General features: G+C 42.0%; 1 protein-coding gene across 2 annotated transcripts in view; it reads left to right on the top strand.

The window, feature by feature from the left end:
* The window catches only part of cntn4 (contactin 4), a 140,908-nt gene that overhangs the window by 110,957 nt on the left and 5,240 nt on the right, over positions 1 to 24,711 (top strand). The window contains exons 12-17 of one of the 2 annotated variants that reach the window (XM_070958529.1): positions 9,319 to 9,446; positions 18,592 to 18,767; positions 20,893 to 21,010; positions 21,457 to 21,615; positions 22,473 to 22,622; positions 23,339 to 23,409. In XM_070958529.1, coding sequence (XP_070814630.1) covers positions 9,319 to 9,446; positions 18,592 to 18,767; positions 20,893 to 21,010; positions 21,457 to 21,615; positions 22,473 to 22,622; positions 23,339 to 23,409 — 802 coding nt within the window. Of the gene's footprint in view, positions 1 to 9,318; positions 9,447 to 18,591; positions 18,768 to 20,889; positions 21,011 to 21,456; positions 21,616 to 22,472; positions 22,623 to 23,338; positions 23,410 to 24,711 lie in introns of both variants that reach the window. The other variant, XM_070958528.1, reaches the window with a different exon arrangement.

Raw genomic sequence — 24,711 nt, 5'->3', positions numbered from 1 at the left:
AGGCATTAAAACTAACTAGCTGTGGTGCAATGTAAGAACAAAGCTGTTCCTTCATTTTCATGTATTCTTGATGGATCAGCAGATGGTCAGGGTGCTGCTTTTTGCCTGCAACTTGCATATTTAAGACCCTTTAACAGGGCTCTTTTTTAAAAACAAGTCATCTTGAAACAATAAAAAGTCAAACAGAAACTAGCATGAGCTAGTTACAGATGGTAAAATCTGCTCTCAAACGAATTTTAAATGGTAAATTGAGCAAGAACTGAAAGGTTGAAAGGCCCAATGAAGGGGGACAGAGATTAACCAATGGTCCATTGATTTTTAGTGGTATGCTTTCCAGCCTCTAATCTTGTTGCAAAACCCTGAGTTTATTAAATGTAGTCTGTCCTTGCTAGACTACAGATTTACTCTTAAAATGCATTATAGTAAGTCGAACATATTTTTTCAAAAGGGCTAAAAGGGAAGCCCCGTCTCCCAGAATTATATTTATATCCAAATAATCTGCCGCAGCCAATAAGTTAATAATTAACTTAATGAGGAAAAGCTGTTATTTAATGTACCTGGCAAGTAGCAAAAAAAATGTTGAAAGTATGGATAAGATGTTTCCTGACACCTTATTTCATTTGTTTTCCATCAAAATAGGCAATCTTGCAATAGACTATCCACTCACAGTGAATACAGCATTATTCCATTTTTATAGATATGTGCAGGCACTGCCATCAAAGCATTTAGATTAAGATCATGACCTGCAATACAAAAAAAGTCAGCAGTGATGTAAAGATTTTTTGTGAACATTTAACTGAAATCAGTCTTTCCCTAAGCTTAACCAAAGTGCTTTTGTTGCCAAACCCTAACCACATCAGGAGCCTGGACACGAACCCTGGATTCTGCTGTCTCAGTCCTGCACTTTGTATGACGCTGTCCACCCCGACCACCTTCCTGAGCACGGCACATAAATGTAGTGTTTCATAAAGTAAACCAGTGATTATGTTGTATGTATGTCACTGCAACATAATCATGAAAACACTAAAAAAAATTGTGAGACATTCTGACCGTTCTGTTTCACCTCTTTAGATAAACAGGTGCCAGCAGGGTCTAAAAAGTTGCTAAAAGTAGTGACAAAGCTGCCGAGTTGTCAGCAGTGCTCTATACTTAGCTAGAAAAATGATGGGTCTTTGACTCTGCCCACCGAGGTTTCAGTGAACCACTGAGAATTGTTGACTGTAATGTATGACTACACCTCCATTCTGTCTCCACATGCACAGCTTAGAAAGAGGGAAGTAGAGCAGGCTTTGTGATGATTATAGCTAAACTGAATTTTTAAACACTAACATGGCTCTGATGCCCCTCTGACTTCTGATCAGGTTGATGCACAGTGAAGGACATGGACAGACTGTAGCTACATCAGCCTTTGCCTGTCAGTCATGATCACAGGCATCGATTTTGTTGTTGTATTTAGGGAAGATCAAAATGATTACCTTCCAGCATTTTGGTTCTGCCACCTTCATCCCACTGCATCACTCACAGATATACTTTATTTAGTGTATCCTTTAAATAATTAAGTCTTCAGATCATGCAGTGCTGTTCAGTCATTTATCAACTGTACATTTGCTATATTAGCAGTTTTTCCTTTTCTGGGGGGGGGGGGGGGGGGTAAAACATGCTTCTGCAAAGGATCTGGTGCTGACTGACTAAGCTCAAATAAATCTCAGACCAGAGATAAAGTGAATTCTGAGATGTTTGCTGAGATTAGGTCAGAACCCTCTTTACCCGTCTGCATCCCATGTACTGCTCGTCGGGATTATTTTTATCTGGAAGACTGTGGCTGATCTCATTTTTCAGAGTGAGAATCCGCCAGCGCAGCAGGAGTAATCCATCTTGGTTCCTCTGACAATTTCCTGTGGAACATGTGTGTGCTCTTTATTCCTGAAGGGATACCTCAGCACACAAGAAGAGATGAATATCTCTGCAAAGGGAATAGACCAGGAGAACAATTTGTGATTAAAGGAATCCTCTGGAAGTACATGCAAAAACCCCTCAGTGGCCCAGGCTGATAAACTCCCTCTCCTCACAATGCAATTACCAACACAATCACATCATGTTCCACAGGCGGGACTAAAGACGTTCTCACTCAGCCTGCTTCATTAAGACACCTCTCTGTAAAAAATGCATAGTTTTCCACTACATTTATTGTGAGAGAATTCATTTGCACTGAGGTGCTTAGACAGTAGGTGGTGTGTGGAAGAGAGAGAGCTGGTGAGAAAATATTTTTTAGTTGTTATTTTTTCATTATAGGCATCAAGTCAACACTATTTTCATGGCTGGGGACCTTATGGGATCCTGTGCACCTTTTCGCTCTATTGTTGAAGGGAGACCAAATATCACAATGTCTTGTACTTTTAATTTCATTTATCTCAGCATTATGAAAACTGAGGCTTAACTTTTCTTGTTATTAGAAAATCAATCTAGCAACATACTCTTTGAGTGCAACATCCAGTCTTCAAATTAACAAACTGCACGTAGCTCTGCTGGTGTTATAAAACTGTGCATTATGTGAACAATTCCTGCGGGAAAAAAAAAAAAAAGCAGTGCAAAAAAATAAAGAAAAAAAACAAATTCATCCTAACTGTTGAGGCTATGGGGAAGAACTCGCCATTTCCCTGCTTATATTATGGTAATACACTCTACCGAGCAGTAACAGTAGTGTGCATTTCACAGAGTAAGAGATTAATACTTCTATCGCAGCCCAGCACCTCTGTCCCCTGGCCGTGTTTTTATAAAGCACCAATATTGCCAAAGAAGCTTTAATGCTAGCCTGTGCCCTGGAGACAAGTGTCAATACACAGTGAACCAAAAGGAAAGTCATTTCAAGTATTCATTGCAACTTACTCCACCGTTCTGTAGCCGAAAAGAAAAAAACAGCACATAACCCTGCTTGCGGTTGCGGAGCTTGCCTTTGTTAAGACTTGGAGGATGCTTATTTTGTGTCAGTCATTCTTAATCATTTGATCTGCAACTGTGGTCACAAAGGCACTCGTTATATTGTAGTTGAGCTTTGATTGACGCCTCCAAAAGATCCCTGTCAGGCGGGCATTTTCTACCCAATGATGGTAATTGTCTGCAAGGTACAGTGCTTTTGTACAGCTCAGAGACTGGTAGGGTAAACTGTAATTGAGCTCCCTAACAACATTTTGATGCTGAGGGATTGATTTGTGCTCCTTTTTTGGCTATTTTTCACCATGTGATCAGGCTGAGCACTGACTCACCGGCATATTTAAAGCACAGCTCCTTTTTGTTTTTACCTGTGCTTTATTCCTCCAACCTGCCAGCTGTCATCTTGCCCAGCAAAGTGTACAGCTCTCTAAACCTGTGCTGTAGCACCATAGATGAAACCAAAAGCTTCCATGGCATGTTAGATTTGACACATTTGTTTGCAGTAAGACATTAGATGGAAGATAAGGTGATGTCATACAGCGTCTCATACAGTTTTATGGTTCTGCAGATTCCTGTCTACTTAGTTATGGAAATAAACAATGATAGTTATCAGGTCAAGGCTAAATTTAAAATCAAATAGTGTCATGACCTGCTTTTGATATTTTCGGGGTCAGACTTGTTGAAGTATTCAGTGGTCCTTCTCTTGCCTGTATTAAAGAGATGTGAATCCAGGTAAACAACACAGCGGGCAGGTTGACAGTCAAACAGCACTGTCTGGATTTGCTTGGTAGCCTGTGCTATATACTAAATCAGAAAGCACAGATAAGGCTAGAGAGAATGTCATATGTCAGGCAGGAGTTATTACTAGTCATCATTTGGAGAACATGAATATCTGTATCTAATTTCATTGAGAACTCATCTCACAGTTGTCAAGACATTTCAACTCAAAAGCAGAAATATCTACCTGATGGTGTGGTCATCATCAGAAATATGAGGTTTGGAGAGAGAGGTCCTGGTTAAGCGTGGCCAGAGAGAAGTTGGCATTCAAGCCGCAGACTAGGTCTTCAGCATAGTTATCTTGATATAAAATGTTTTTTGCAAGGGGTATGATTTGTCTGAGTCTGTCTTGGCTTTTAGATGTAGCCGGTCGCGGCTTTACATTTCAAATCTCCTCACTGTTAATCATTTCCTGGTAATCATGTGGTAATGTTCTGATCGTTTGCTGCAGCTCATGGTCCATGCGACAAGGTGAGAGTCATTGGTACAAGTCTGAGTACAGCAAAAATCTATATCAATTACAACAATATCGGAGAATCGTCAAAATGAAATGCCCAGGTGTCCCTGTTTCACCATCATGAGCCAATTGCTTTGTTGTTCTTGAAGAACAAAGGAAAAAGGAGCATGTTTGGAACATCAAGAGCGTACCTGCTTTCTGGTCTCTAATTGACTGTTAACCTTGATGTTGGCAACTTCAAAAAAAAAAGGAACACACATTTGTTTAGTCTTGAGGCTGCATAAAGCAGACATCTGAGAAGCTGTGCCACAGTTGCATCGTGCTCGGCAGGTTTTAGCGTCCTGGGTCCACGCTGCACAGCTGGGCTTGATTTATGCCGCTGACAAGGCAGTTTCTCTCCAGCACAGCACACTGTGGGGAACCTTAGGAGAGACAGCCTTTCAATTTATCTCAGACCGCCCCTCCCCCTGTATACTTCAGGGTTTTTAAAGCAGTCAAGAGCACAGATCAACACCTGAAGTTAGGTCCCAGCCCTTGTCCCAGCTCAGAGGATATGGTGACCTCACCTCTTTCTCCGCACGCTCGCCGCATTACAGCTTCTCGCCTCCAGTGCTGTTAGCAACGCTGCCGTTTTGATACAATTATGATTAGAAACATCACCTGCAGGTAGGTCGATGATGGTCAGTGTGGGTTGGAAAGAGTAACACAGACACACCTCAGCTTATCTGTGAGCTGGCAAACACAATATCAAACACATCCCCTGCAGTACTTTTTTCTCACTTTTTCTGTTTAGTTGACTGCTATTTGGAAGTGAATGGCTGCTGCAGCAGTGAGTTGTGTGTGTGTGTGTGTGTGTGTGTGTGTGTGTGTGTGTGTGTGTGTGTGTGTGTGTGTGTGTGTGTGTGTGTGTGTGTGTGTGTGTGTGTGTGTGTGTGTGTGTGTGTGTGTGTGCGCGCACTGAGGCAATAATCTCTGTGTATAGAGGGCCTGAGCAGCGACTAATTATATGGTGAAATCACCGTAAGCTTGTGACGTTCTCTCTTCCTGTGGTCTCATGGCTGAGTAATTCCACTGATAGAATCTTAACCCCTATTTTCACAAACTGGCTTTATTTACCCTGTTAATTAAGTACAGACGATACAGACTTCCACCCCGCAGTCATGCTACCAGTCGGCCATGGCATTGCAGAGTCACTAAGTATTCATGAACAGTCCTGTTTGAAACTCTCAAATCAGAGTCTAATCTGTGATTAGGCGTATTGTTTGTATGTTGAATTTTTATGAGTGCACTCTTATTCTTCAGCGGCATTAGCGAGGTAGTGTGTTTATGCGGAACGCAAGCTAACACGATTTCACTGTTTGAGCACGAGGTTCCCGCCGCTGCCATTAGAAAGTCGCTCCATATTCCAGACCCGCACTTAATTCAAAGCCGCTGCTCTCAACGCACAATTTTCTTGCCTTTTTTTGTGACTCATTATTTGGATTGTGACAGCTTCCTCTCGCAATGTAGAATTTATCAAACAGATCAAAGACAAAATGTGTCTGAATGAAACATCAAAACACGGCTTTCAAGTGCCTTTTTGATTGTGAGGAAGCTGACAAAAAGGCAACGTCTGCATCTGTTAACAGCGTCTCAAAGAGAATGTAAAGAAATAACAAAAACAGGCTTTTACTTTGGACCGGGCTCTTTCCTGCGATTTCCACTTCACAGTGGCCGTGATAGCTGCTCTGTGACTGATGTTATTTGTCTCTTTCATCTTGTCACAGAGCAGGGAGGATCAACACTGCACAGCCCCTGTCCTCGGAGGCTTGATCTCGCCCAAAATACACACCTGTGTTTTTTAGGATTACACGAGTGCATTTGGCCATCTCGCCTTGTTCAAAATAATCGCCGTCTTTTAGGAGAATTATTGCTGTGTCCATTAAACCTGTGTGAGGCAGGGATGAAAGGAGTGGCACTCGTGTTCATCTCACATGTGAATTATTGATACCTGCCCCCTGCTGGTTTCTCTCGGGATGGAGGTGGGAAATGTCTCCTCACCTAATGGGCACGTCGTGCAGACATGATGTCTGGGCCATGCAGGGAAGAGGGAAGAGGGAAGGCAGGAGCAAACCTGAAACGTGTTAACAGTAAGCCTCCATCTCTTATTCACCACTGCTGCGCTGCTGTTGACTTCGACTGTATTTGACCTCATCTGTCTCATCTTCCATTAGGTTCAGACCAAAATGCCAAACACTTACACAGACAGCCGGTCTGCTCCTCTTTCTGCAATATCGGTGAAAGGAAAGTGGCCCCGCCATCTTCATATCAAAAAAATGTAGACAATGCGGTGAATGGCTGAGAACAGTCTTGGCACCGCAGGAGGGCTACAGGGGATTTAACTCTCCATCAGAGCCATTGTGTTTGCATGCAGCACCACTTGCTCGCACTCTGCAGAGCCTCCTCGTACAAGATGCATGGCGCACAAGTCACATGATAGCTGTTTTGTCCCTGGGGATAAGGGGATTGGGGATATACAGAGCCAAGTGCACAAATGCAGGTATTTAGTTATGTTGAGGTATTGCTGTGTGCCGGTGACTTGAATTGGGTCAGAGCTTGTTCCACTTAAAATAATGTGTTTTCCCTGTTTTCATTTCATTCATTCTGACCACTAGTTCATTGATAATAGGTGGATATTTGGCAGGAGGGAAAAAATCACCGTAATGCAGAGCTATTACCTTTAGTTCACAATTTCCTTTAGGGAATGAGCCACAAGACAAACTTCGCTGTATACACAGAGGACCATCATTGTAATGTAAGTAATGTATAGTAGTTGTTTTAATTGTGCTTACTCTGCTCAGGGTTATGGTCAGTCGTAGGACAGTGGTGTCATTTAATGGACCATTTTCTTTTAAGTTATCGGCCTTCGGCTTTGATGTCATTAACTGTGGGCCATCCCGCACAGCGATACGCCCCACGTGTAACTGATGGCCATTGTTGGCTACTTTGCATTCAGCACTTTTCTCTCTGCCTGATATAAACAAAGAAGCCTCCACTCAGCAGTATCATGCAGTTTTAGAAGTAGATTCCCTCACACGAACTGGCTCTGCTCATTCTTATCACCCCAACCACTTCCCCAATGTAGACAGTGATGCGGGGGGGCAGCAGAATATCACACTGTGTCACAGTGTATCAACTGCACTTCACAGGTACATCCAGTTAAACGCATCACTGGTGCAAACAAGAAAACACTCTGCTCACATAACAACGGTAAAAGCTGATGAACAGCTTTAGATTTCTACCGTGGTTATTAAACTCCTCTCTGTTTCAGCACAGGCTGCATCATCAGTCATCTTTAACTGTCACAAAGTTCCTCTAAATCAACCAAAAGCAGCAAAGGACTAAACTGAAGCTGATTTGAGGGAGTGATGCCGGTCTAGTGCTGATAAGCAGGCTGTTACTTTGAATGTTGGTCTTGTTGAACCCATTGATTAATGCAGTCATGTAGGTTGTATTTGAATAAATTATCAACATATTGTTTTAATTAGTGCTTTACATTCAGAGCAGCATAGAGCGTTAAATAGCTCTGAATAATTCTTCCTGTTACTTATACTTTCTAGTAAAGTGATTCTAAAAATATGACACTGAAGCGGCTATCATCTGTAGTGTCATTTAAACTGTTGATGCTATGACTGCACGAATTATCATGCCAGGCTGCAGTACTTTGAAGCTTCATGGCATCTTTCAACTCTGTGTTTTTGTTTTCGACCCACACACTCGCTGTCATTGCACTCAAAGTGTGATTTTCGACTGAAGGGGTTTTAATATTGGCATTACTATCACTGACTGTGAGGCTGGAAATCTGACACTGTTCATAAAAGGCTTTTCTAAAAATCTTATGCTGTATGCAGTATTTTGAAACTCTGAGTCATCAGTTGACAAAGGCTTGGACTGACCACCATTACACCGCAGGCAAAATCTAAAAACACAAATAAAGAAATGTGCATAGGGCCCTCTTTTTGGCCACCTGGAGCCCACTCAAGAAGCTGTAAATGCAGCATGTACATATTATAAAGTTAATATAGCAACCATATATATGTTCCTTGTAGCTCTGCTTTGGTCTCTACCTCCTGTGAAACATATTGATTCTTTAGCTGCTAAATCTGCACCGTTTCTCACCAGCTAATTGGTTTGTCTAGCAATCACTGAGTTTATCAGAGCATTTTCTTTGAAAACACCCACAGACCGTTGCTGGAAACAAGGTTGATCAGAGCCGTAAGAGTGAACCCTAACAAACAATAAACCCAAAACAGAGGGCTGAAAGACTCCAAACCACTCTGTGAAACTGAATTCTCTGTGGGTTTGTCACTTTGCGTGACCTCTTTCATGTTACATAAATCATTTCATCCATCAGTAATGACAAAACATGGACTGGTCGCAACCACGAGTGCCTCTGCGTGGTCCCACACATGTGTCCATGTCTGTGGGTGTCAATAAAGAGCTGTCTTTAAACAGAATCACGTTGTCCCTGAACTTAATTCCTCAGATTGCTGGATTCTCAGAAACCCTTGCCGCCTTCTAACAGTGGATAAATCTGTTTGTTTCAACTCCTTTGACTGTTCGTAGGTGAACAGAGCAATTTACCGACATCACATCATTTTAGCCCTCTCACAATCAGGCTGACACCGTTTCATATTTACAATTTGCCCATTCAGCAGAGGATTTCAGATAATTAAAATTCAGTGTGTTTTGATGAGTAGTTCCACCCTTGATTTCCCATAGTACCTTGCTTTCAAGGGCACAATTTCCATTTTGCTCATTATTTAGAAAATGTCAAGGTTTGTTAAGGCCTTTTGACCTTTTGGAAGCACTTGTGGCCATTGCATAAAGGGCATGAAGCCACTCTTGTCCCAGATATCTTGAAGTCATAAGCTGAATAAATCCCCCTGAAACTACCATCCTATTTCTCATCGTTGTCATCTGCGAGAAGCAGAACTTAATTAGAGACACTGAGAAATGTTCTCTGTCATGTGTTAGTCACTTATCTTTGCTGCTATGTCAACCCTTTGCCACACAGTCAAAATTTTGCAATTCATGCAAAGCAGCATTTGTTCCAATACAACAAGCTGTTGCAACAGCAGTTATATCAACTAAATTTGCTTTTTTTACTGCAGGGTCTCCCTTCTGGGCAACGGAAACCTTCGGATATGGAATGCAACCAAATCCGATGCAGGTCTCTACACCTGTGTGGCAAGAAACCAGTTTGGCATGGCAAGCAGCACAGGAAGCATCACAGTTAAAGGTATTTCCGATTCCGTCTTTGCATTTCATCACGGTCTCTTTTGCAGCTCCCTCAGCAGGGACCCTGACCAATAAAGTACTGGACATTTTTTTTTTTTCAAATGCATGTTTTTCACTCTGACAGCACGTAGAGTTGCTTGATATTTCATTCTGCTCCTTGAAAAACTAACCTGAAGTATTTCATAAATAAAACATGACCAACACAGAGAAGAAGGACACCGATTTTTGAAGCCTTCAACCACTTCACTCTCTCCGTCTTTTGATAAGCCAGGAGGAGCAGGGCCATTTCTCTGTGCTGTCATCACAAGAGAGACAGACACACCTCGGTTGCTATGACTGTTTGCAGAGGTGTTGAAAACATTCAGTTCACTGCCTCGGTGCCTCCAGTACTGTCAGAGGATATGCGGTGTGACAAAGGCCTAGTGTTGTTAGATGATCTGGGCTGGGGTTTGCATTTCTGCTCTGGTGATGTGATTTATAATACCTAAGAACAGAGAGAAAGCACTTTCTTGCCGTTTTGGACACATTTGGATCAGTTCTGATTATCAGTAATATTTCAATTGTTGCTGCATCTGACCCCGATGAATCAGATCACTGCAGTGTTTTTGTGTGGTTTGTATATGACACCTGAAGTCCACACAACATCAGGAACTGTTAAAAAAAAGTTGCATCATTGAGAATACTGGTGCCTTGTTCATGGAAGCTATTTATTTATTGCCTCTGCTCGCTTTGCCCTCTGTGAATGATCTTCTAGACCTTTCACTCACAAAACTGAGAATGTCATTGATGTCACGGCACCCGCTGGCTTTAATCATCCTCGACAAAAACATGGAAGGAATGAGAGAATTTGATACTCTTGACTACAGAGCTGTACTTGAAATTGTACATCATCTTAAGGCATCCACCTGTTGTTCTGATGTTCTCCAGCAAGCTTTTTTAAACATGTTTTCAGCTGCTTGGCGACAGTTTTTACCGCATATAGTCATTAGCTCACTGTCATCACACACTCTGTCATCAGGTAGTCTGAATACATCTGTGATAACAAACTACAGATGAGTATCGAAATAATTAGAAAAAGTTGTCCACCAGCAGCTAACTAACCTCAAATGGTTGCTTTGATACTTTGATTTCAACCTCGCTCCAGCTCTGAGACAGCTCTCATTAAAGTGCTGTAATGATATTCATTTAGAAACTGACTCGGGAAAAATTCAGTTCTAGTCTTGTTAGATCTAAGTACTGCTTTTAACACAGTAGTCCGTACAATAATACTTGACAGACTGGAAAACTGGGTTGGGCTCTCAGCTCTCAGTGCCAAAGTAGTTCTAGTCATATCTTCAGAACAAAAACTTCAGAGCAGGAAGGCTGAAAGTTAGTCTGCATTCTGCATCTCATATAAGCATCTATAATGGCTTTCACTCTGGACTGAGAGTTGTTGCTGGAGTCTTAACAAAGACCAAGAACGCTGAGCACATCACACCAGTTCTCAGATCTCTGCTCTGTATTGCAGCGTGTCAGAGAAGTTTAAAGTGTTTAAAATGAGTTTAAAGTACTGCTGCTTGTCTATAAATCTCTCAGTGGGTTAGGACCAAAATACGTCTCGGGACCTTCTCTGCCTCTCGGTCATCACGTATAGCAGCCTGCTAACTGTTCCCAGAGTGCAAACTAAAGATGGAGGCGCAGCATTTAGTTACTGTGCAGCAGAGCGCTGCAACAAACTTTCAGAGGATATTAGACTTGTGCCAACTCTGACTACCTTTAAATCCAAGTTAATGAACCATCTTGCCCTCCTATCCTGTAGTTATATCTCTGTTCTTAACGTTTTAATTTCCTTTAAAACGGTTTTTATCTTTTAATTTGCATTTTAATGTTTTTATGTTGTTTTTATTTCTTTTTTTATGTTTTTAATGCATTATGTAAAGCACTTTGAATCACTTTTGTGTATGAAATGCACCAAGCCATGCCTTGCCTTCCTTGAAAATGAATGTGAGCTGGATAGAAATTGCTGCACATGGAGCGGCTTTATTCTGTGCACACTGCTGTTTTTCTGTCCACGGGGGATAGTGTTTTCACCTCCTCCAGTTTCTGGGGGATTTGCTGACATATTCAGTCAACTATACCCTCACAGTGACCCCATTTTCACAGAGGTTGCTCAATTCATTTGTGCTATTGTTATTTGTTCTGCCTTGGCTTGTGTAAATTTATAGAATTATTGATCTGCATTATATTGGCCTCAGGGAGAAAAGTTCACGCCTCATATTTCAAAAGGTTTGGTATAAATTTGCATGCATATTTCAACAGATTATTGGAATTTTCACATCACATCTTTTAGACAGATCAGACAGCCGTCATTGCATTTGATCAGTTTCACCACAAGCAGCATCTGAGAAGTCAAAGTAAACCGTGAGGGCAAGATGATGCTCCAAAAATTCACTCAGAACATTTTTCACCTACAGTACCTAAGAGAGAAATCAGCATAACCACATGCAAATAAGCCCACACCGACTGCTTGCCTGTGTTGGCGGCGAGGTTCAGCAATGAATTGTACAGGTGAAAAAAAAAACTAATAACCTGGTGGTGCCAAAATCCTTCCACTTCCCCAGAATATATGGTGAGTAGTGTTGTATGTCTTCCACCACTCTCTGAAGTTACATCATATTTCACTCGCCAAGATGGAGCTTCTCCTTCTTCTTCTGTGGTTTATGATTTTTGCTCAAAGGTTCAATCCATTTAATTGTCTTTCCTCTACAAGTTAGCAATCTGCAGCTTCCTCTGAAACACACTGTCAACTGCATGGCAGCCTGCTAAAGTATCAGTTGGAAAAATAGTTTCCTCATATTTTCCAGCAGCTACTGTGGAAACATGAATTTATTTTGATTTTCAGCATGGAAATACTTTAACAAATGTTTGAATAATGTCAAAATAATGTTGACTATATGACAGCAAGACGAGTGTGCTGGACTGCATCTGTACACTAATACCCTCTTTACCAGAAGACACATCACATAATATCATAATGGAATTTTAAAAAACTCCAGACCAGCTTTTTCATCTGTAAATCACTATGAAGGCATGTTTCCTTTTTCTGTTGAATTATACACGACAGATTTCATTTATTATGAATGCCTGAAAGTCAGCAGCAGTCAAGGATGTGGGGAAAGCTTAGAGTGCACCTTGCTGCTGATTAATGCTGATGCCTCACTCTGCCTCCCATTGACGACTCTGCCTTTCTACAAAAATAATCAGTAACCTTTGCATAATTGAAGTGAAGGAATAGTGTAAAATGTCAGTGTATTTGTATTTTTGCATATGATCGTGCTAATTGCTGTGAAATTTTAAGCGCAGAGCTCAACTTCGAGGCATAATGAAAAGAACAGCATTGCTACACTCTGCCAGTCACACTCTACGCTCTCCTTTTACCCATTTATCACACACTGTGAAATGAAAATGGTACAGAACCCCCCAGCCAATCAGTGTGTGTGTGCAAGAGGGGGGGTGAGGGCTGCCGTGGTCACTGTAAGTTCAGGTTTATGGCCTATATGTGATTTTCCAATCAAGCTGCAAGGAAACACACCCACGTATGTCTTCTCAGCATAAATAGATGGCGCCTTTATCCACTTATTATTCTTGTGAAAGGGAATATGGGCTTTATTTGACACCCTCTCTCACTCCCTTCCTTTCCATCATCATACGTTAAAGCTGTTTTCTGCAGCTGATGTACAAATGTTCCTGAATATGATCTTGTGCCTTTCTGTCACAATCGATATTGTTTGGAAAATGGGATGGGGTAATTTACATGCACTATTTCATTGAGGACTGGAAACCTGTTTAGTGGGGGGAAATTTTTGTTGCAGGAGCAGCCCTTATGGGAGATGACAGTAGTTTATTCAAATTGACTTTGGCGATATGAATGCTGAAAAATACCTGTCAAAAAGCATTTGGCGTCTCCCGCTGTGAATAAGCCACCTAGCAAACAGGAGAGGAGCAGTCACAACAGATGAGCCCTGTTAATGTCCCCATTATTCCAACACTGGGGGGATATTAGCAGATTAATTGCACTTGATTATAAACGTGCTCCCTGAATTTTGATTACACTGGAGATGAACCGTTGTAATTAAGGTTGCCTCCGATCATTACAGATGGTCAGTGAACTCAAAACTTCTGAGATCATACTGTGTTCACTTCTGTCTGCCTCTGCAAAGCCTAAAGGCAGTTCACACTGTGACACGGCGTTCCAACCATTTGCTTTGGAGGTGTTTTGAAAGTAAAAATGATTGAAGTATTTTGGTTATTTTGTCGTGTTGTTTGCGTTTCCACTTGTATTTAAGGTACTTGGATCTTTTTTGTGCAAACATTTTGCTCCCCAGTGGATGAATGCTAATGACGTTGGTGACTTTTAGGGTAAGGGTTCCTGAGCTTTCCCCTCAGGATGATTTGCTATATTGCAATAAATCTTCTACTAGCGCCATCATGAAATTAAATTGGAACTTGTATGCTTTCAGATACTTTCCCATTCCCATCGGCCTCGGATGTGCTTTGAGTTTAGTGCGAATTAACACGTTAGCATGCATACATTCGCATTTGGGCTGCCCCACTGAGCCGTATCTGTAGACGCTTATGGACAAGTCATGTTTGAAAAGAACTAGTTTGTACGACATGAAAAAAGTATTTATAGCTGTTAAAAATAGCTGCATTCCAAGGTGGAGTGGGATGTTGGCCACCACAGAGGTGGGCAAGACTTGGTAATTATACAAATATGGGAATAACATTTTCAGACAGTCTCTACTGGAAAACATTCATTGTGTTGCAGTCCGATGTGAAAAGTTACAGAAATAATTAAAGAATGAAGACAGAGAGTTTAAGCGAAACAGTCAACCCTGCCAGCTTTCTCACCTCCACACAGCTGGCCAGTCACAGCACAATCTAGATTTGTAAGATTGTCGGCTTTGGAAAGTAACATAAATTCTCAGCTAGAACTCAGCTCATTGGTCATTACTTTTATCTTTTTGCAGCTTTTGGAGGTGCAAGACAGAAGATAAATCTGGTCAATTTACTCATGATTTCATGCCCCAGTGAATGGAAGGAATGGTCCTAAAAACATCCAATTTTATACCGAACTCTAGGAGGTGCTTTCTAAAACAAAGCTTTTGTCAAACCACGTTGAATGCCAGCAACCATGTGAAATAAAATGAAATGTGTGACTCCTGACAGCCTTATAGAAAAATAATGAGCAGGCATCTGTCAGTGATCACCAGCAGGTTGCTACAGATGTGCCACAGCACAGCCTGCAAATACAGTATTCACTGAATGCTGTATGTATCTGTTGACAGATGTACACAAGGTTTTCCAGCAATTGAAGTTTGTCCTTGAGAGACCTTACTTTTTTCTTTCTTTGGGAAATGAGTTGCATTTCAAAAAGCTTGGTTTGCTCATTTGAAAAGCAAAAAAGGGGAGAGGGCTGAATGATTTCTTTTTATAATCATCACTGCCGTATTGTTCAAAACTGGCCTGAGCGATAACACCGAGGATTGAAAGGCTTCCTGTTCTGCTGCATGGAATGTGATGCGCGATGTTCTCGTGGTTTACCATCAGCTACATGATACGCACCTCAGCTCGACAAGCAGCATCAGATTTTGTGCAGTCTTTTTAGAAAAGGCTTTTGACCTGCCAGTGAAAAACGTTTTGTGTTTGTCTTGAACCTGCATGCCTCCAGATTGTCGGCGTGAATCTCAGTTTGAAGGACTTAGAGGGTGAGGGTGAGGCTTTGCTCTGGTAAATTTGTTTTCAAAATCCCTGCATCACGTGGCCCATGGCTCTTTGACACCCTCCTTTTTGCATTATTCAGGTTCACATTGTTCACCTTGTGTGAAAAACTACAGTGTGTGTGTGTATAGTCAAGGAGAATACACACTTACACATTACAGCTTCAGACCATCAGTGCTGGGACAGATTCTCCGCATTATTCATGATGAAGACTGGTGAAACTGGCCATGTGAGGCGTGTCAGTACGCCTCAGAGAGGAGTAGGGAGTCGTTTGGTAACCGTTAGCTCGCTCTGTTTTCTGCACAACCATATGTTATTGTTACAAAGCTTCTCTGAATGTTCCCATTGTAAGCCAGTGTCAGTAAGTCTTCTGTTTGGCTCCCACACCTCCTCCAGTCCCTTTGCCTTAAAACGGCATGTGGTGCTGTGATTATTGTTGCTGTTTAAAGTAGCAGAGTGGCAATAGATTCTGCATATTCATGTGTTTCCTCTAAAGACAGGCAGCTAGGGAAGGACTTGTCGCAGTTATTGATTGGCGCTTATAGTAGCCAATAGCACTGAATGTCATGTAGCCAACAGTCTTATTAGCTGACTCTGCTGAGACTGAGAGCTCCAAGTGAACACGGCTGGACCAGGGCTGAACACAGCCTCTGAGACCAATGGACGCCAGTTTGATGACAGAGAATACAGAACTGAGGTGCTGAGGACCACGAGCTGCACAGCTAACTGAGCTAACAGCAGCTACAATTAAGAGCAGTTGGCAGTTACTTTAGCAACGAATGAAGCTATCTGTCCATCAGGAAACTTTGCAAATCACAGAGAGTTGAGGCAGAGTAGCTGGAGAACATCAGAGGGAAAACCAGTATTTATTTATTTATTACATGACACATACATTTAAAAGCCACGTGGCTTGAATGCAGCATCATGGAGACAATTGCCAGAAAAATAACTGCATCGGTTGTATTCAAACACTTGTGCTCTCGTATGTTTTTGTGTTCCTGAAAAGTGATCTCTTGCAGTCAAGAGGGTGGTTTCTGCCCTTTTTTAATCATAAAGGCAGATATATCGTTTCAGCTTCTCAAAGGTCTACTGGGAGAACATCATGGTGGATTAGACATCAGAGATAGTGGCTTTTGTTTTTCAAGTCAGTTGTTTGCTTAGAGTGTCCTTGATGTTTTCTGAAAATAACTGTGATTTGGTACTTGTTATTGTGAAAATAGGTCAACCTAAACCCAAGTAAATATTCATTAATTATTCATTTATCACTGAAAAATACATTTTCCTTATATGTAGAATCGTATGCTTTCCTGCGGACAAATTTCACATTTCCCTGTTCAGCTAATTTCATGAGTAAAGTCTGTCAACGGGAAATTAGGACTTGATCTGTGTTAAAATGGGGATTCCACAGACATACTCCAAAGAAAAAATACCGTCGCTTCTTGATTTTCAGATGCACAATAGCGTTTAAAAAATATGAATGATTAGAAAACGTGATGAAATTCAGCCACGTCACCAAAATCTGTTTTTGGAAAGATATCTTTCATGGCAAATTTAGTTGTCTAAAATGTTTTGTGAACAATTTATTTCTTTATAAGAGAATTCTCCTGAATTACAAAATGGTACAGGTACAGTTTATTGGTCTGCTAACCTATCATTCCTTGTTGGACAAATCACACCCTGAACACTTATCCTTACAAAGGAATACATATGATGTACGTTAATTTAGTTACTTAGTGTCTAATTAATTTGCTGTCATTTTAAACACTGTGACATTTAATGACAGGTGACTATGGAGAGAATACTTCTGAAATTGCGACTCATAAGTACAAAGTGAAACATATCAACAGTGCTTTGACCCACCTCAGCAGCACTTCCTGCTACCCAGTCTCTCAGCACGTTAACACATTCTCTATCTTGTCTCTGATTGACCCTGCAAAGTGAGTGGGTTACTATCCTTTCGTTTGCAGTGGCAGTAGGTAACAAGGCATTATACAAGATAGAAATCAATCAAATTATGCTCAAGAGCCCAGTGTGTGGTTGTGTAACCAACCTTGGTTGTCCATATTCCGTCACAAATGATGACAGAGGAGGGTAGTAAGGAAGCATATTCCCACCATCATTGTCCCAGTGAATCCCGGGCAGTACTCGCCACAAGGAGCGGAGGTCATGTTAGAAAATAAATAAAAAAGGAAATAAATGTTTATGGATTTTTTTTCCTTGTTGCAGAGATAGAAGAGGAAATATCTTTGAAAGCAAGCATTTCCCTGTAGATCCTTCCTGGGCCTTTTGTTTTCTCCCGTTTCCTTCTCCTCACACCATGGCCACTGTTTCTCAGCGTTTCTTTTTCCTCCCTGCATTTGTTCTACAAGGTGTAGTCTGCCTTTAGAAACAGAGCAGACGCAAACCCTTGAATAACTCCTGAGTGTTATTACGACGTCTTTACTGCACCACCATTGCTCACAATTTAGCCCCAGCACTAGAGGACTTGGGCTCTCAGACACACTCTCATTGTGTATATGACAAAACCTACCAGCTGATAGCATTCTGGCCTGATATCAGAAAACGACTAGATAAATCACATTTTGACTGTGTGGTAGGTGGTGGTGCGTGCGTGCGTGCGTGCGTGCGTGCGTGCGTGCGTGCGTGCGTGCGTGTTGGGGAGTGGAGAGAGAGGGCCAATACAATGAAGGTATCGAATTCACTCTGGATGAAGACTGCACAGCCGGCACTTTCTACATGAATCTATGCCTGTCCAGGGATCATTTGCCATGGTTAATTTAGTCTGTGTGCTCAGAGTGGCAATTTCAACCAAGTAATCACAGCACCCCCAAGAGGGAGACAGGTGCTGCACACTCAGAGAACAAAGCCTCTCATCTCGCCTTGCTCATGTCCTTCCGCCTTCCTCCTCCGCTGCTCACACACAAGTGCATATAGGGATGCTTGCCTTATTCCCCGGTGATGCCATTGTAATGCAGTGCTGGCTCGAAAAGAGAGTAGTGACGACTGGAAGAAGTGCTCACTGCTGTTTACTGTTTTCCGAGTGGTGCGTTTTGGGAATTTCTGGCGATCGGGGTAAGTTCCAGGCTGAAGACTGGGCTGGCAGTGACACATGGAGGCTTCTCAGGATGCAGGAGAGACACATCACAGAGTCCCCACAGAGACGAGCTCAGGCCGAAACTAATACCAGTTATTGTAGCTGCGTGCCCTACTTTTCTGTGTGCTCTGTCCCATATATCCTTCTATTAACTGAGTGACATATCCATAAGAATGATGGACGGGCTTGGCTTTTTGCAAAGCCATTTCTTGTGCTGAATTGTAATGTCTGGGAAAGGGGAGCCACACAGTATGTTTGATCAAACATGCATGGATGTGATTGTGTGTTCCAGAGCCGACCATCATAACGACCCTGCCATCCACGCTGGACGTCACCGTGGGAGAGAGCGTGGTCCTGCCCTGTCAAGTGAGCCACGACCCATCTCTGGAGCTCAAATTCACCTGGTTCTTCAACGAGCAGCTCATCCACTTCGGGAGCCACGGTGGATTCTTTGAAAAAGTGGGAGGTGTAAGTCCATAATCCCTCAAAGTTTCTCAAAACTCTGATTTTTAAACTGGCTGTCATGTTGTGGGAGCTGCAAAGACGGGTGTCCCATTCACAAACAACTGAGGATGCACATGCAGCAGGGGATTAGAAGTCAAGTTGCCACAAAGTCACGATGCCGTAGCTGCTACAGTGACATCTCCACTGTTCAGAAATAAAGCAACCTGCTAAAAAACAAGTAAAATGAAGAGGTTAAGAGGTAACCTGTTCAGAGGCAGATTTTGCATTTATCCCTGAATTTCTAAAACTTTTTTTAATGCATGACACACTTTGATAGACATCTGCCAGATTTACCTAATTAACATGACAGTCAGAATCCCAGTAAGAGACAGCAGCTAGCAGCAGTGGTAACACCAACAGAGACTTAAAAGCGCACAGGCCCCTTCACACCAGTAACGTTAGCATAAGAAATAAAGGTAACATTAGCATATACAAAATAAAGAGCACAGAAGCTCCCTTATTAATAATGTATGAACTTCCTGCTGATCACCATCAAAACATGCTACACTAGACTTACGCCACACATGGAATACAGTTACAGATACCTGCAGCGTATACAGGCAAGCTTCACTCATGAAACTGTGTCAGTACAGGATTTGGTCTGTGTATTAAGGATGACACATCAGTCACACAGGATCAGGAAAAGATACTGTGCACAACTGAGACTTTTTTTTCCTTTGAAATATTATAAGCGTGAAAAGGTGATGCATTTTCTATCAAAAGCCACCAGTCTGCACCTCTATCAGCTGTCACCAAGTGCCGCACTGAAACACTGAACGCATGCCAAACCAATCCCCCAAACAGAGCCTTTCGTCTTCACCGGTTTCTGTTCAAAACTGCCTACCACCTTATTAAAATCCACGGCTCTGACCAGATCACCACTTGCAAATCTCTAATTCTGCACTCGCAGCGAGCATGTTTCCCTCTTGAGATACTGAGCATTTTCCACCCATTATTTTTGCGATTCAAGTAACACCTCATGTTGGTCTCCCCAAAAGTTTGTCTTTCCTGATGCCATTGTTCAGAGACATGTCCCAGCGTTTACACCATGCTTTCACATGACCCAGAATACACTAGGAATAATTAAGAAAGAAACCTTATTTTATCAGTGCGACCGCACTCCTCTGCTACACAAAGAAACGTCAATTTATTTTCAACCCCTTCAGAGATTTCACTGAATAAAGGTCAAGAGGTGACTGAAGATTCATTGGTACATCAATATTGTACTTCTTCTTTTAGCAGGGTCGTAATAAATTCAGCCGCAGTGCAGAGGGAATGTTTGTATCAAGTGTATTATTTATGGCCAGAAAATTGCTGCCTGTGGTTTATTTTAAAATGAAATTTACATACGCACCCTGCAACCAGTCTCAGTCAGCCGCTGCATACTTTTAAAGGTTTGCAGCTTGCATTTTAGCATGTGATACCCAGGCTTCTTTTTTTTTAATTGAAGGCTCCTTAAGAGACTGCAGGCGTAAATATAAAACTACAACACTGAGGAGTCTTTCCTGTTTCTTCCGTAATTTAGGTTATTTACAGCCTCCTCTCCATAATAAATTGTTGTATGTCTACACTTACATTGATTAAGTTACAAGCCCCTCCATAAAATTCATACTGCCTGACAATTACAGGACCTGCACTGCTCTACTCTGATGAAATGATAATGTAGGCGTGGGAATTGCACTTAGAGATGGAATAAAATACTCCTTTAAAGAACTTGACTAGCCACTAGGCTGCTCCTTAAGGCTGCAACTGCACTAGACCACGATCAAAATCAAGCCGTCTAAGTACATTTCTGTAATTATGTGTGCTCAATGGAGAGACATCCTTTTTAGGAAATAGAGGAAAAGGCTGCATGAGGAATTATGGATTCATTATTCAAGATACACCTACAGTACATAAGAATGAGCTTACTGTTTAGCCCATTCTGTTCCCATGTGGCTGGAAAGTCAGTATTGTTCTTGAATTACAATATCTGGAGACTTACCATGTTGCTTATGGAACTCTCTGTGCGTGTGTGTGTGTGTGTGTGTGTGTGTGTGTGTGTGTGTGTGTGTGTGTGTGTGTGTGCGCATGTGTTGAATGACAGCAGCATTCAGCAGGAGACATTATGATTCGAAATATCCAGCTGAGGCACGCTGGGAAGTACACGTGTGCTGTACAAACGAAGGTGGACAGCATTTCCATCGCTGTTGACTTGGTTGTCAGAGGTAAGTGGCAGCAGTGGCTGGTCATTCACGCTGCACTTCAAAATGACTACTGACCACATTCTTCAGCTTATTAGCGTTTAAGCTTTCAAAACATTTAAATGATTCAGCGTTCATCTACTGCGTTTGTTAGTGATTAATCTTTACTGTGACCGGTTGTGCCTCACTTATGAAAAATAAGGGGATAGAATGAAGAGGGAGGCAAATGGAAATTTCTCTCTTCAAGGTTTAAAGGAAATTTACTGTCTAATTAGACCAAATAGCTCCCAAAGGTTTCACAGTGAACTGATTTCGCTACAGTAGCCGCAGGTGCTAAAACCACCACGACTCTCTCTACCATCTTTCCATCTCTTCCTGATTTACATTTCCTCCCCCTCCCTCCTCTCCCCCCTCCTCCGTCTGTCTCTATCTCTCTCTCCCCTTTCCTGACTGGCTATGCCATCTATCAGGTCCCCCGGGGCCCCCCACCAGCATCCATGTTGAAGAAATCACTGATACCACAGCCTCTCTGTCCTGGAGGCCTGGTCCTGATAATCACAGTCCAATTACGGCATACACCATCCAGGCCAGGACACCATTTTCCCTCGGGTGGCAGGCTGTCACCACAGGTAAGCTCTCTCCAACCAGCCGTGGCCTCCTGCAAGCCGTTCTTCATTCTGCTTCGCCTGTGAGAATATTGGAGATGTAATTTTTTTTTTTTTTTTTACCTCAGCACCAAATGGTACGCAATCGTAGCATGACCATTGACCGCCATTTTATCTGACTCCTGGGAGTCCTGAAACACGGATCTCATCCTCATGATGAAGCTTGTTGCCAAGGCTGTAATTTGATCATGTAGTTAAGTGATAGCACAGGTGTCATTTTTCCCCACATCCTCTTTAATGGGGCCCTTAGCATTCATGCATGACTGGCATAATGTGCATTTATCCCATACTGTATACCTTGTTCTATTGATGTTTTTGTGAATTAAAGGGCACTTTGATCTAAGATAGTTTTACTGGCCTCATTGATTTACCACATCAGGATCATATATTTGAAATAGAACTATATTATGACCTTGCAGGTAGACAGAGCTCCTCCATCAACTGAAGAAATTGACTTCTTGTCATTTTTTTGTCACTGCTTTTTTTAATATTTTCTGCATTATGCTGATTTTAGTGCTTTGAGTCCAGCAACATACATGCATACATACTATATCACACATCTTACTATATCTCCATATTAAGTTATTAATCAGTATATCTCCCAATATGTGATCCCTCTGTATTGTTTTCTTTTTTTTGTTTTCCTCTTTCTTTGAGCTTGTGTGTGCATCATGTGACCTTGTGAGGGATTACACTTGTCCTATGTACCTGTGGTGGAGTCCTACCAGGCTTTTCAGCCAGGGGACAGTCTGCTGCTAATGCTAAGCTGACACACACAGAAAGTATCTTGATACTGAAGGGGGCACTGTGTTTTATGCCAGTTCCTGAAGTGGTGGGGGGCCACCGGCTGACAGCTACGGTAATAGACCTGAGCCCTTGGGTGGAGTATGAGTTTCGAGTCCTGGCAAGCAACACCATCGGGACCGGCGAGCCCAGCAAGCCATCTAAACAAGCAAGGACAAAGGGGACCTGTATGTACTGCATGAGCAGAAAAAAATGTCCTTATGCCTCTGTCTGAAATGTATGTCATGCTTGTTCTACCATTATTAGCTTAATGTCTTTATTTACTTCAAGCAATAGGAATAAAGGCTGGCTGGATGTATGCATGAAGGAATATTTTAATGCCAGAGGTCAGATGAGAAGATCTGTTCACATGTTGTCTGTGATATACGAAGAAAGGGCCAGGAAATGGTTAGCTTAGCCTAGCATAAAGACAGGAAACAGGGGAAAAAAACTAGCCTGACTCTGCCAAATGGTAATATACCCTAAGCAAGAAGACCGCTAAAGCTCAGTGGTTTGGAACTCCGTCTTAACTTTACAAGAATCAACATCTTAAATGTAAACTCTAGCACATAACCCCCCATGTAAAACCACAACTTGTCGTTTTTACACTTATTGCTTATTGTACCGATTAAATATACAAACATGAAAAGTTAATTAATGAGCTTTAGAGGTGAACCTTAACAAAAAAATACTCACCATCTCTATAAAGCAGCATCAGCAAAGTAACCAGAGAGTGCTTGATTCGCCAAGGTTCACAATTTCTGGATGTTGAAGTTTGAATATGTCAAAAAAAAAATCACCTTTCTCTGTCGTTTGGGAGTAGCAACATTAAAAATGGTTACATGTGCCTTTTTAGCATCATGTGAAGTCAACAGTGCTGAGCTGATCTGTCTTCTTCCTCCAGCTCCGAAGGTCACACCAGCTAATGTGAGCGGAGGCGGTGGCAGTCGCTCTGAATTAGTCATCACATGGGAGGTAAGCAAACTTGCTCAGGACCCCCTCACCCATGTAGGATGGAGCCAGACGTCATTATTCTCTGTGGATCTGGGCCGCCGTTTCATTAATAACGGCTGAATGGCTTAATGTATGGCATTTCATTTTTAAGAACAGAGAAGCAATAACTGTTGCTGTCACCCTAGGGGAGAGAAAAATGCTTTTGAGGTTTCAATAAGATAATTAAACTCAATGGTTCTTTCAAAGTCCCAACTTTGTTTCAGATTGTTTTCCCTTTCTTCCTTTTTTCCGTTCTCCTTTTTCTTGCTTTCCTACAAAGCCTCTGCATATCATTCCAGCTCCAAAAGCTTATATTTATTCAGGCTGCTCAAAATCACGAGGCACCACTGTGAAACGTTTGACAGAACCAGCGTTGATGTTTCAATATGCGAGAGTTCAATAAAGCCTTCAAATAAAGTCTAAACTGCTGCTTAGCAAAGCTGCTCAGTCCTGAAAATTCCATTTTCCTTGCTGTGATACTGTGATGGAAAATGACAATGAACTGCATTTATATAGCGCTTTTCTTGTCTATCGACCACTCAGAGTGCTTTATGACACATGACAACGTTCATCCATTCAGACACAGATTCATACACTGATGGCGGAGGCTCCCGTGCAAGGTGCCAACCTGCTCATCGGGAGTGATACAGCGCTTTCTATCCAAAACACCCTGCAACGATTCTATGCTCACCCATTCACACACAAACATGCGTGCACACACACACGCACACACACACACACACACACACACACACACACACACACACACACACAGTTGGCACAGTCATTAGTGTAAAGGAAGAACAAAAGGGGTCCTGGAATCGACTCCTGTGGGACATCACAAGTAATTCACACCATATAAATCCACCCATTTACATTAAGAAAATCTATCTGATTAGCAATATAACTTAAGCCTTATTGAACCCCTAATGCAATAACCTAATAAATGAAATTCTATGACCCACTGTATCAGTGGTTTTTGATATATCCAGAAATGCTCAAAGATACCAAAGTCATTTACCTTATATTTCCATGAATGTCCGTGCTGGCCCAGGGTTGTGATACCCCAAGCACAGTCTGAGTACCTGTAAGCTGTACCTCTAGCAGAGCTAAAACAGGAAGAAGTGCTTGAAATACAGTATGAGTGTCTATCGGTTAGTGGACCAGAGTGAAAAGGATGAGTTTATCCACTAGAATGAAGTCTGCAACTCTGACTGTATGAGGCATGTTATCAGTCTGGACAACATCTGCTGGTCCAGTATCATGCTGAGTGCACTGTACTGT

This window comes from Chaetodon trifascialis, chromosome 3 (assembly GCF_039877785.1).
Source record: "Chaetodon trifascialis isolate fChaTrf1 chromosome 3, fChaTrf1.hap1, whole genome shotgun sequence".
Classification (NCBI taxonomy): domain Eukaryota; kingdom Metazoa; phylum Chordata; class Actinopteri; order Chaetodontiformes; family Chaetodontidae; genus Chaetodon; species Chaetodon trifascialis.
This window is presented reverse-complemented; position numbering and strand designations above follow the sequence as displayed.